This window comes from Euphorbia lathyris, chromosome 5, assembly GCF_963576675.1.
Source record: "Euphorbia lathyris chromosome 5, ddEupLath1.1, whole genome shotgun sequence".
Taxonomy (NCBI): Eukaryota; Viridiplantae; Streptophyta; class Magnoliopsida; order Malpighiales; family Euphorbiaceae; genus Euphorbia; species Euphorbia lathyris.
The window spans coordinates 10101354-10114382 of NC_088914.1; the positions used below are offsets into that span (position 1 = coordinate 10101354).

At 34.9% G+C, this 13029-nt stretch overlaps 2 protein-coding genes across 2 annotated transcripts; both read right to left on the reverse strand.

Moving 5' to 3' along the window:
- Positions 1-5199: 5199 nt before the first annotated feature.
- LOC136229566 (putative disease resistance protein At3g14460) lies at positions 5200-9574 on the reverse strand. The gene is made up of 3 exons (XM_066018440.1): positions 9558-9574; positions 7899-8020; positions 5200-6661 (listed from the first exon to the last, which is right to left on the reverse strand). Exon 3 carries the CDS (start codon positions 6519-6521, stop codon positions 5385-5387), a length of 1137 nt encoding a protein of 378 aa, XP_065874512.1. The 5' UTR covers positions 6522-6661; positions 7899-8020; positions 9558-9574; the 3' UTR covers positions 5200-5384.
- LOC136229567 (uncharacterized) lies at positions 9206-11744 on the reverse strand. Its single transcript, XM_066018441.1, has 2 exons — positions 11483-11744; positions 9206-10941 (listed from the first exon to the last, which is right to left on the reverse strand). The coding sequence occupies exon 2, from the start codon at positions 10756-10758 to the stop codon at positions 9625-9627; it is 1134 nt and encodes a 377-aa protein (XP_065874513.1). The 5' UTR covers positions 10759-10941; positions 11483-11744; the 3' UTR covers positions 9206-9624.
- Between the last annotated feature and the right edge of the window lie 1285 nt (positions 11745-13029).

A 13029-nucleotide genomic window follows, 5' to 3' on the forward strand; every position in this document is an offset into this window, starting at 1 on the left:
AAGATCAAGCAAAATTAGGGCTGGATTTTGGGCAAATAAAGAAAACACTTAAACGACGTTGTTTTCTCTTGACTAAATTACATCAATATCTTTATTTATTTTATTTTATTTTTTACAAAGAAAACCGTTTTCATTATTGGATGAATTAAAACAAACTAAGCATAGAAGACACCATAACGGGATAAATGGAGTTTAGAATAACTTAAAATATGGCATCGTATTCTATATCATGAGATCTTTTAACGGTATATTATAAACTCAAACTCATAAATGAGAAATTTAACCTCAAAATGAACCACTTGAAATGGTTTTAAGATGATAAAAGAAAATTAAGTTTCTCAATCCTCATAAGAAAGAAATGGTTTATAATTAAAGGATTTTTACAAGCTTTTAACCAATTACTATAGAAAAGATTTTCTCACGCGCAAAGGGACAATTGGTGCACCATCGGATTAGAGGCGAAACTACACGACGTGAATGTTGCACCGCTTTTGCTTTGGCATACTATTCTTTTTTTTTTTTTATAAGAGCATACTGTTCTTTTTTATTCATGAACAGTCGTGTTCGTTCAGGTTCTAAACATACATAATTGAACTATCAGTTTTGATACACACTGCAAAAACGATAATACTTTAGGCACGGTAAGAGTTCGTAATCTGTTATATCTTGGAAGACGATTGTCAATAGCGAGAACTCTTAAACAGACTGCTAATACAGATCTCATATTTGTCTAACTTTGTTCTTTTAATTTTTGTTTAAGTGTTTCATACTTGGGATAATTACAAATCTAGTCCAATTAAGAGGGACCTTTTACATATCTAACCCACTTTGCTTCCATCTTACCAAATTAGACACTTTTAACCATTTTGGATAAAATTACCCTTAGTTCTATTCAATCATCGATCTACTTCTTCCGCTTCTTCTTCTTCTTCTTCTTCGTTCCAACTTCTTCTTCGATTCATCTTCTTCAATTTATGATACCAATCATTAGCGATTTTTGAGATTATTGACGTATTATGTTCAATTTCCCGTAGAAATGGTATGTTTTTATCTTATACGCTTGCTTTTCTCGTTGGTCTTGCCTGTTTCTTCATCTGTAATGGTATTGTTTCAATTTCCTCTATTTTTCTCAATTTTCCTCCATTGCTGTCGCATTTGTGACAAAATTTGTCGCATTTCGTCAGAAATGCGACAAGAGTTGTCGCATTTCGTCGCAAATGCGACAACTCTTGTCGCATTTATGACGAAATGTGATAACTCTTATCGCATTTGTGACAAAATGCGACAAATTTCGTCACAAATGCGACAGCAATGGAGGAAAATTGAAAAAAATTGTGGAAAATAGAAGAAATTGAAACGATACCATTACATATGAAGAAAGAGGCAAGACCAACAAGAAAAGCAAGCGTATAAGCTAAAAACATACCATTTCTACGAGAAATTGAATATAATACGTCAATAATCTCAAAAATCGCTAATGATTGGTATCAGAAATTGAAGAAGATGAACCGAAGAAGAAGTTGAAACGAAGAAGAAGAATAAGAAGAAGAAGCGGAAGAAGAAGAAGAATCAGAAGTAGATCGATGATTGAATAGAACTAAGGGTAATTTTGTCCAAAATGGTTGAAAGTGTCTAATTTGGTAAGATGGAAGCAAAGTGGGTTAGATATATAAAAGACCCCTTTTAATTGGGCTAGATTTGTAATTAGCCCTTCATACTTTCAAATACTTTTAGTTAATTTCTGTTACTGAAATTTAATATTTCCCTATTCTATTTTATTTGGATTATTCATAGACAATAACATCAGTTTAAAACTATAAGTTAGAACAAAAACAAGCATTTTTTTCCGGCTCTTATCATACTAAATTCACTTGGTCGGTGACTTTCACTTATCAAAGTGAATTTGATCCGTCACGATTAAATCTAAAATGTGTAAATCTAAACCCTACGATGATTTTAATCTCCGTCATAGAATTTTAATAAACTTAGGTATAATGGTGAATGATCAAATTCACATGGCCAGTCACTGACCAGGTAAAAACCACCGATTGTTGGAGATGATATGTATTAATTATTTATATTATTTATAGAGAATGGATTAACAGCCTCTTAAAAATGCCGAGGAGACATGAAATTTGAGAAACATAAAACCTGACATGAAAAAACTTACTCAAATAGCACCATTACAGAAATAGGTAGTTATGTCAAACAAAAATGTATCTCAGCAAAATCTCTACAAATCTCACAACAACTACAAAATTGTTTCATCCAAAAATTGAAGCATCTTTCTCGCAAAATCATACTTCTGGTCCATTCACGCCTCCTAAAGAGTCTTTGGATACCATAGCAAAGCAATAAGTTCATGGAAGCAAAGTAAAGTCTTTGGATACCATAGCAACTAGCGACTCATTAATGCTCGCTATATTTCAACCCACTCCACTCACTCTGTCATTTCCAGTGAGATCAATGTTAGCCAAAGTCACTAAGTCAGTATTTGTCAGAGATTAATATAAGATATATGATTGAACCTTAACTATATAGTTAAGCTTTTAGTTCAAACGGTTTCATGATATGATATCAGAGCCTCTAGCACCAAACGGTCGAGGGTTTGATTCCCGGCAACCCCATTAATTTGTGGAATTAAAAACACATGGCCGAATGGGCTTATGTTGTGCGCGCTGCAAGCCCGAGAGGCATTTGCATGTGGGGGTGTTTCAGAGATTAATATAAGATATATGATTGGGCCTTAACTATCAGTGATATAAGTGAATCCACCCTAGCCATTTAGAGGGAAAGAAAGAAAAAGGAAGCAGCAGTAAGAAAATGGTTATGGAATTGCACTTTTACAGCTGCAATCATTTGGCTACTTCAGAAATAGGGACTGTTGTGAAATATGCAGCAAAAATGGAAAGCAACCAAGTATCAAGAAAATCGATAAATGGTTAATTTGGCCTTCAACTCGACTCACATGATTAATTTCACTCCAAGTTGAAAAAGGCACATTGACTCTTATCTTATCTAATAAATAAAAGATTTAACGAGATTCGGTCAATGTGTATACGTTCAACAGAGCAAACAATATGGTTTAAGCAGATAATCAGTATATGAGCCACGCACAACAGGAACAGATTTGCAGTGCTATGTTCATGTAGCATGTCAAGGAAATGCCAATTCAGGAAAATTCTCCACATAAGATGAAAGGTCTCTTTTTTAATGTGAACTTTTGTTCTGTAATCTATCAATACTTCACATGGGCTGTCTCAAGCCAAATGTTATCCTTTCAATAGTTAAGTTGAAGATATTGATGTGGTTTTTAGATGTGTATATATATATATATATATATAGTGTTTGTGTTTATGTTTCTAATGGATGTATGAATTGATCAGTAGAGATGAACTCCTAAAAATGTGCAGACTATAGACTTGAAAACCTGATTCCGACATCATAGATCTTCTAGGTGCAAGCAAAATAACATCATAATAGATCTTCTAAGTAAGAGCAAAATAACATCATAATACACCGGATTCCATTAAAATCCTTAAGAAATTAAACATGTTAAGAGTGAAAAATGTACTTTTAAATTGGGCAACTTCTTGCAGGGTAAACTCAAGGCTCAATATATACCCAATCCCTTTAAATTGCACTCAAACGCCTTTCAAAACGACTTTCTACTACCTTAACTTGCTTTAAAAGACTTTTCTGCCACCATAATTTGTTTAACACGACCTTACTTGTTTAAAAAAACAGTGTGTGGTACAGTCACGTGGAAATAAGAGGTTAGCTGTAGCAATTTAAGTAAGTTAAGAGGGTGAAGAAGTTATTTTGAAAGTTTAGGGGTCAATAGGCATTTGGATGGAAGTTAAAGGAGTTGGATATGTATTAAGGGTAAACTCAAAGCTCTACGAACTTTCATAGTAAGAAAAACTTCAAATTGAGTCGAGCCAACTAACTATCATTTTGAACGAAATTAGGTGTCCATGCTGCATGCCATGTAATACATCATAGCCTACTAAAGGGGAAAAAAAGCTCCTTAAAAAATTGTTTGGCAACTGAATTTTAAAGGTGTTTTGTTAGTTCCCTGAACTTATTTATAATGACTTATCGACTTCCTAAACTTGCTTAAAATGATATATTGCCTCCTGAAGTGGTTATAATGATTTATTAGCTCACTAAAAACTTGCTTAAAGTGATACACATTTTCTCCTTGTTTTACCACGTAGACTTAGGGGCTAATGAAGTTCAGAGGACCAAGCAGTTTTTGTGACCATGTTCAGGGGGCCTGAAGTATTAACCCAAAAACAAAAGGCTTAACAAATTAGGAGCCTCTGAACTTGGCCTAAAAACACGAACCCCTAAATTTGCTTAATGTTCTGGGGCCTGATGTATTAAGCCAAAAACAAAAGGCTTAACATATTAGGAGCCTCTAAGCTTGGCCTAAAAAAAGGGATAGCACCCTGAACCCTTAAATATTGCTTAAAATGGCCTATTGATCACTTGAAGTTGTTCAAAGTGACCTATTAACCCAATTAACTGTTTATGGTTATCTATTGATCCCCTTAAACTTACTTCAAGTGATACAAATTTCAATTTGTCCAGATCCTCTGTTGCTCTGATATGTGGACTTAGAGGGTTAATCATGTTTCTTTAGGGTATGCTTGTTTTGGGATTAGAGGAGGTTCATTAAAGGGAGTTAAATGAAGGTTAGAAAACCTTGAAATAACTCCAATTTCAGTCTCACCAAATTGGTGGAATTTGGAGGTTCACTAAATAATCTCCCCTCCCCTCCCCTCCCCTCCCTTTAATGAACATTGTCAAACCTTCATCCAAGCAGACCCTTAAGCAAGCTCAAGATGCTAGTGAGACCACTTTATAAGTTCATAGAGCTAATTAATATTTTAGACCAAATTCAGAGGCTCCAGATATATTAAGCCATAAAAATGAAAAAAGATAACCATGCATGGAATTGACAATGAGTGAGAGCAGGCACTCCCTTTGTCACTCCAGTGAGATCAATGTTAGCCAAAGTCAGTATGAATTACTAGCAAATTAAACCTTTAATAACACTGAAATAAATCACAAGGAAACTGGGTGCAGCTCATAATTATTAATGTCCATTTCTTATGGAAAGCTTAACGACAAGATTCAACGGGGTGACAATCTCTTACACAATAACACGGTTTACAGAAACAACCGAATTAATACGAGATGAATGACACTATTATCACTTTTTTTACATTTATATTATGTATAATCATATGGAACATATAAATAACACAACACGATCTCAACACAATAACCCGAATTGTCACCACTTTATATGTCATACATATATAGAGCCTAACAGAAACTATTCAAAACAATATACAACAAATTCAATCTAATAACTATGGAAAAAGGATGCTAGGTGTTGTTATACCTGAAAACTCCATCCAGTCGGATTTATGTTCCTCAAGAGTATGGCAGCCATAAATGTAGACACGGCGTAATTTGAAGAGCCGTTGTATCATTGCAGCTGTTGATTGATGTTGGAGCTGCCAACAATAGTTAAGAGAAATGGTTTCAAGAGATTGAAGATCGCCCAACCACTCTGGCAATGCTTCCATTGCTGTGAACCCTTTTATCTTCAATGACTGGAGGCTATCAAGGTGTTGAAGTTGATTTGGTAGAACAGACATTTTACGACCGAAAACATCAGATCCCCATATTTCTAACTCTTCAAGATATCCAAGGTCTTTGATTCGATTCAAATAACGGAAATCATCCAACTTCTCTGAGAATGCACCAATGCTTAATTTCCTCAGTTGAGTGAGTTTGCATAATATCTCCTCCGAGAAAAATCCCAATCCTTTACAGCAATATATCTGTAAAGAGATTAAAGAGCTTAGCATCCCTAAATCTTCTGGAATGAACTTCAGCCATTCACATCTTCTTACTCTGAATTCCTGGCAAGACATGTTGAATAGAAGCCAGTTTCGCAGACGAGTCAATTTCGGACATCCTATAATGGATAGAGTTATAATAGAGGGGAACGACTTGTGTTCATCAAATATGAACCTCAATTCCTCACAATCTTTGATTTCTATCTTCGTAAGGGTCGACAAATCTCTCATTGGAAAACCCGTCAATTTAGCACAAGATTGAATGGACAAATTTTCAAGGCAAGGAAATATAACAACCTTGTTAGCATGAGATGGGCGACACCATGCCGTTAAATTCTCCATCCAACTTAGAGACAATGATTCCAACGCTGGAAAAAGCGTCAACTCATGTCGACTGCTATTGCATTCATATGACTCATTACCTATGCACTTCACTCTTTCCATATGACTTATCTTAAGAAATCTAAGACAAGGAAGATCTCCGAGGAGTGGTAGTTGTTCGCAGCTACAATTCGAGAGAGTCAAAATTTGAACCATACAGATCTCGGTGATGGATTTAGGCAACATTCTGAGTTTTGCATTTGAAACATGAAGATATCTGAGATGTTTCAACTTGTTAACTGATGATGACAAAATTTCCATGTCAACGTCATTCAAGTATAGCGTCCGCAAGCTTTTTGAATTCCAAGACCTTTGAAACGGAGCACCGTTAAGGATGATAGTACTCAAGTACTTGGCCTTATTGTTAGGAAGAGCCTTTGAAGTTCGTCTAGATTGATAATCTGCATAGAAATAGTGAATGAGCATTTCAGATTTTTCTAGTGACAATGTAAGATCATGCACAAGATTATGCATTCTGCACTTAATAACATTGCCATCATCATCACTTTCCGCATCGTGGAAGAAGGAATTCGCAAGTAAGGCATGGAAATACTCGTTTCCCGTATCATACGAATCAGCAAATCTCTCCCCCATCCATAGCTGAATCAAATCATCTTTTATAATTAAAAACCCTTTTGGGAAAACCGAACAAAGTACTAAACATAGCTTAAAAGTGTAAAACATGGCATCAAAGTGATCAAAACTTAGTATCAATATAGACTTAACACACTCCTCAATGTCCCTTGCTTTCAGAAAATGACTATCTCTAATTTTCAACCATGCTTCCTCGTCCCTGTTAAATCCCAATGTCCCACCTAAAACTTTTGCAGCCAATGGCACGCCTCTACATTTTTTCGATATCTCCCTTGCAATGGCCTCTAAATTAGACTGCACGGTGACATTTCTAAAAGCCCTTTGCTTCAAAATTAACCAGCACTCATCATCAGACAAAAGATCAAGTGTATGCCTATGCTGAGATGAAGTCTCAACAATGGATGCAACATTTTCACTACGAGTTGTGACAAGGACAACATTTCCATTGTTCGTACAAATTTTTGACAAACAAGTCTTCAAATTATCCCACCACCACCACCTAGACACATCTTCCCAAACATCATCAAGAACAAGAAGAAATCTTTTCCTCACCAACACTTTCTCAAGTTGTCTAAGAATTGCACCTTTGTTGGTTAAGCACCCCATTGATGCATTCAAAGATTGCAACATTTTACCCAAAACTTTTAAGTCATCACATTTTTCAGAAACACAAACCCACATTTTAACATCGAAAAGGTTCAATGCCATGGCTCGTTGACACACCAATTTAGCCAAAGCAGTCTTGCCGAGACCATCCATTCCCACTATGGGAACAACAGAGAGGACTTGTTTATCAGATCGAGTCAATAAGTTGATAATTTTCGAGGCATCAGCCTCTCTCCCAATGATTGGATTGTCAAGGACTGAACCTGTTACTCGATCCAAGTCACGGTGTGGTATTATTCTATGAGCAGGTGTGGCTTCATAGTCAAATTCCACTATTGCTTTGTTGATCATCTTATGCAGCGACTGATTGACAATTTTAACTTTGTGGGCTAATTTGATATTCAATATGACCTTTTTAAGAAAGTTTAACTGGGTTACCTTTGGACAGTGAATCTCATAGGCTAACTCATCAATGACCTCTTCTGCCTGATAAGCAACTTCCATGAGCTTCTTGAGCCAATGCGAGACAGTATAATTTCCCATCTGTTTCATCTCTGTATCTGGTAATACAGAACGAATTTCCATCAGCAACTCCAAAAGCAGTCTCAGCTCACCCCGGAGACTCCAAGCCGGTATGGTTATATCAGTAAGTGAAACCACCCTTGCCAGTATTTCCTCCACCACAAAACTCAAGCCAATCTTAGACATTTTTATCTTTATTAGATGGAAAAGATCACAAGAAAAAAGCAAAAAAAATTGAAAAAAAGAGCATTTTGCAGGCACATATACTACTCGACTCCACCACTCTTCAATTCTTACATTGACTCTTTCTTTCCTCTCGCTTTCACTGGTCACGCCTAAGAATAATCATGGTATAATTGAATAATCTGCAATATCACCATCTATAGGATTTATTATTACAATTTCTGAGCTGTCGAAGCACATGAGAACATGTGTATGCACAAGCCAAAATCATATAATATTGCAATTTGGCAATAGTTATGCATCTTCAATTAATTAATATTTCTTTCCTCTCAGCTTTCACTGGTCATGTTATAAAAGAAATAATTTACAATAATTCACCATTTCCCTGTGGTTTCACATTTTTGACACTACGAGGACAAAATAGAACATGTGGTTTTCGATGGTAGCAAAATGAAAAAAATTGGTAACACAATTGAAGTGGCGGAGGGCATTTTTGTCCAAGCAATTGTCTATCATGTAATTCATTTTTAAAAAAAAAAAAAAAAAAAAAAAAAACCAAGATGAAACCCATTATCAACTCTCAATCGGCAGAATTTTCTAGTGAAGTTGGTGACTTGAAGTGGTTATATGCAGAAACAGCAAAATGAAATACAAATACCTAGATAGAGAAAAATTATTGAACAAAATGTCCAACTTTAACAGCATATAATCGACCATAATTTAATGGGTTATCCGTTAAAAAATTAACGAAATGATGACCTGAAAATAGGCATTGGACCATAATTTGCGGTGACATGGATTAAAAAGAAAAGAGTCACTGATATAGTTAAATTTGTTCAAGTCATCATTTCGTTAATTTTTTAAGTAAATTTCTTTGATATGTTAGTATACATAAAGTTCAAGGACTTTTATGTCACAAAATGAAAGGTAAGAGCCATAATATTAGTAGCGGTATAGGCCAAGAATATATTTTATACCCACTAAGCATGCAGCGTTCAACATTCATAACGGTAACAAATGTGGAGTTCAACAATGATATAGAAAAAGAACAAATTGAGAGTACATATCAAGGAAAACAACTAATGGCCATTAAATTAGTCTACATCTACTACTTTTAAAGAAAAGGTAAAAAAGATACATCCATGAATACTAACATTATGGTACCTAAACTTCATTTCATAACATAAAAATTCTCGAACTCTACATTTTGTAACATTAAGTCCAAATCAACAAAATCTATATAAAAAATTAACGAAGAAATGAATGTAAAGTTCAAAGATTTTTATGTCAAGAAGAAATGAAGTTTAAGGGTCATTACGATATTAGTAATACTCTAGTTCAGAGGCCATGAATGTAATTTACCCATATTATAGCCAACATTTGTTTACTTACAAGTATCAAAATGCATGCTTTCAGGCATTAGCACCAAGCATAAACTATCCCAGACTATTGATATCCTTCAACAAGTAGATTCAGGATCAGAATTCAGCTCCCACCAAGCACCTCCAGCTTCCTTCTCCAGCAAATCGACCTCGTCTTTCTCGACAATACCATTGAAATCTCCATCATCACTCTCATAGTCATGATCATATTCGACGCCATACAAATCTTTCTCCTCCTCTAGGTTGTAAGTCCACTCCAATCTCTTCAAAATGTCATGGTCCTTCCATCGCCCCACAACAGACACAGCCTCCTTCTTAGCCTTTCCCATCAAAATATCCTGCCATGAAAACGCGGCATCAGCAACCCTTTTCAATGCCCCATCACTTATATCCCCAACTACAACTGTCTTTAAACATCTCAGTTTAGCTTCCTTGAGCACACCAACGAAATCTGAATCATCAGATACAAGCACCAAACACTCTGCTCTCCTCTTGTCCATCAGATCCACCATGTGCTCACTCAAAGCAATGTCCGCAGCCTGTGGCTTATCGGATACAGCCCTAACCAAAAACCCTGCCCTTTTCAACTCATCTGCCAAGCCATATCCCACTTTCGGGGACAAAACATCTCTGGCTGCATTCTTATATTTCTCCATCTTCATTGCATACTTGCCAACTAAGTTCACTCTCCTCTTCCCTCTTGCTGATTCTATCCGATTCAGCCTCTTCTGTTGTTCACGATCGTGAATTTGCTTAAAATGATTAGTTAATTTCTCATTGGTATAAAATTTTCTCCCACAAACTCGACATAGATATGGTTCTACTGCTTTAATCACACCCTTATTTTCTAACTGGTTCAACAATTTCCTCTCCCTTCTTTGCTCCCTCACAACACCCGGTACATGACTAAATGCATGCCGATTAGCATAGGCTATCATGTATCTGACAGCCCCAAATGAGGATGCTGCCTTTATGAGCTTCAAAGCAGCCTCATATGGTGGAAATGACTTGGGAGGTTTATTATCCAAATCCCAGAAAATTGCAACATTGTTCTGAGATTGTATTGGTGCCAGAGTAGTTATTGAGCTTGAAGGATTCAAACCCGATTTCGAATCAAAATGACAATATCTAAACGATACAAGATATGAGTTTATATTGTAATGCTGTGTTGACTTTAAGTGGTGGAAAAAGACACGAAAATTGAGAAACATAGGACAGCAAGAGGTGCAAGTACAAGTTGAGAGATTGCAAAGATTCAAAACAAGAAAATTGATGAACAAAAGAGAAGCATAATTGTAGAAACAAAGAGGGTAACTATGCTGAGAATACCAAAGGAATAAGCAGGTCCACGAAGATCATCAGGAAAAACCCCACAAAAACAAATGGTTTTTTACCTGAAAGGCACAAAAGATGAAAAGATGTACTCAATTAGCACCATTACAAAATTTTCAAATATATAGCATTTTTTATAAAATTCAAACCTCAATATAGCATAATTTAACAAAAATGGCATTTATATCAAACAGAAACATAACTCCAACAAAATCTCTTTACTTTCTGTTTATCCATTTTACAATATCTGTTGATTAATGCTCTGCTTTCACTATATTTCAACAAAATCTCTACACTTCCTGATTATTAATTCTCTGGTTTCACTATATTTCAACCCACTCCCAACACTTTATGTTTATCCATTTTACATTTTTTAGGGATACTATTACTGTGGTTTTTACACCTTTAGCATTAGAAAACCCAATATTAAAAAATTTATAGTAAAAAAATTCATTAATCTTTTTAAGGGTACATTGGACGTGATCTTTCCTTCCCAGTGAATACATTATACAATTGATGCAACCAGTGATACCTAATGAACGAAAACCAAGCATAAATCCATCAAAGGAGCATGACGAATCAAGTTTCAAAATTCAAGCTAACCTCAGATGTCGTTGAAATTGGACGTCTGGGCCTTCCTCAGGGACTGACGAATGCGTTGAAACACATTGAAAAAAGTTCCCTACTAATGGCATACAGTGGCGGCCACTGAAGTACCGGTCCTGGCGGACGGTGGACGGCTGTAGGTAGCGTAGACGAAGGTGTCGGTAAGAAGAAAAGGGGCAGAGCAGAGAATAGAAAAATAGCACCGAATCGATTAGTTGAAATTTGTAAGATCAAGCAAAAATAGGGCTGGATTTTGAGCAAATGAAAAAGAAGACTTAAACGACGTTGTTTTCTTTGACAAAATTATATCAATATCTTTATCAATAATAACAATAGTATCAGTTTAAAATTATAAGTTGAATAAAGAAAAGCATTTTTTAGGCTCTTGTCCTTTTCTTTTTACTGAATAAGCTCCTAATTTTCATAGAGATACATCTGAGATTAATTATAATCCATAAATAAAATCATTACTTATCATAAAATAAAAAAATAAAAGTTAAATGGCCAGTTGACAAACTCACATAATTTCTTCCATTAGATCATCACAAGTATATATATAAAAAAACTTAAATGTAGATTTAGTCCTAACGTATGAAATTGCATAAATTTGATCATAATGTTTCTAAACAAGAGCAACTTTAACCTTGTGTGAAAAATTTGAAAAAACTGGTTTGACTGTCAGATCACAGATACCAAAATGTATCGATAAATTAAAGCAGTTTCATAATTTTTTATTGCTTTTTTTGTAACTATATTAACAACACAGCAAATAGTTTAGATAGTTTAACAAACAAAATTTGTGAGGGTAAATTACACCCATGGCCACTGAACTTTACCCATTTTCACATTATGGCCACTGAACTTCATTTCTTCCCGGTATGGCCACTGAACTTTACACTTTTTAACACATGTGACCACTTAACGTCTCAAAATGACCCTTGACGGCTAAAAATAAAAAATCCAAAGCGTTAATAATATTCTAAGGAACTTTAATTTTTGAAAACTTTCGTTTTGAGGTCATTTGGGTATTGTTTGGTTAGGAGAGAGAAAATAAATTTTTAGAGAGAGAAAACTCCAAAAAATGTGATTTTGGAAAATAAAAAATGTGGTTTCATGGTAAATGTCGTTCTGAACAACTTTAATTCTTGAATATTTTCATTTTGATGTCGTTAACGATCGTTAACGGTCATTTTGAGAGGTTAGTTAAAATTGAGTTGTCACCGGTGTTAAAAAATGTAAAGTTCAGTGGCCATACCGGGAAGAAATGAAATTCAGTGGCCATAATGTGAAAATAGGTAAAGTTCAGTGGCCATGGATGTAATTTATCCAAATTTGTGATTAACTTATATGTAGCATTTTAATATAATTTTTATAATTTTACTAGTCAACCCAGATTTTCTAATTTTCAATAACGTATAGCTAAAATTAATCTTGTTTGGAAATATTAGGTTAAATTTGCACTATTTCATACATTAAGATTAAATCTACACTTCTCTTAAAACATCAGTATTAAATTTGGTCTTTTTTTGACACAGATTAAATTT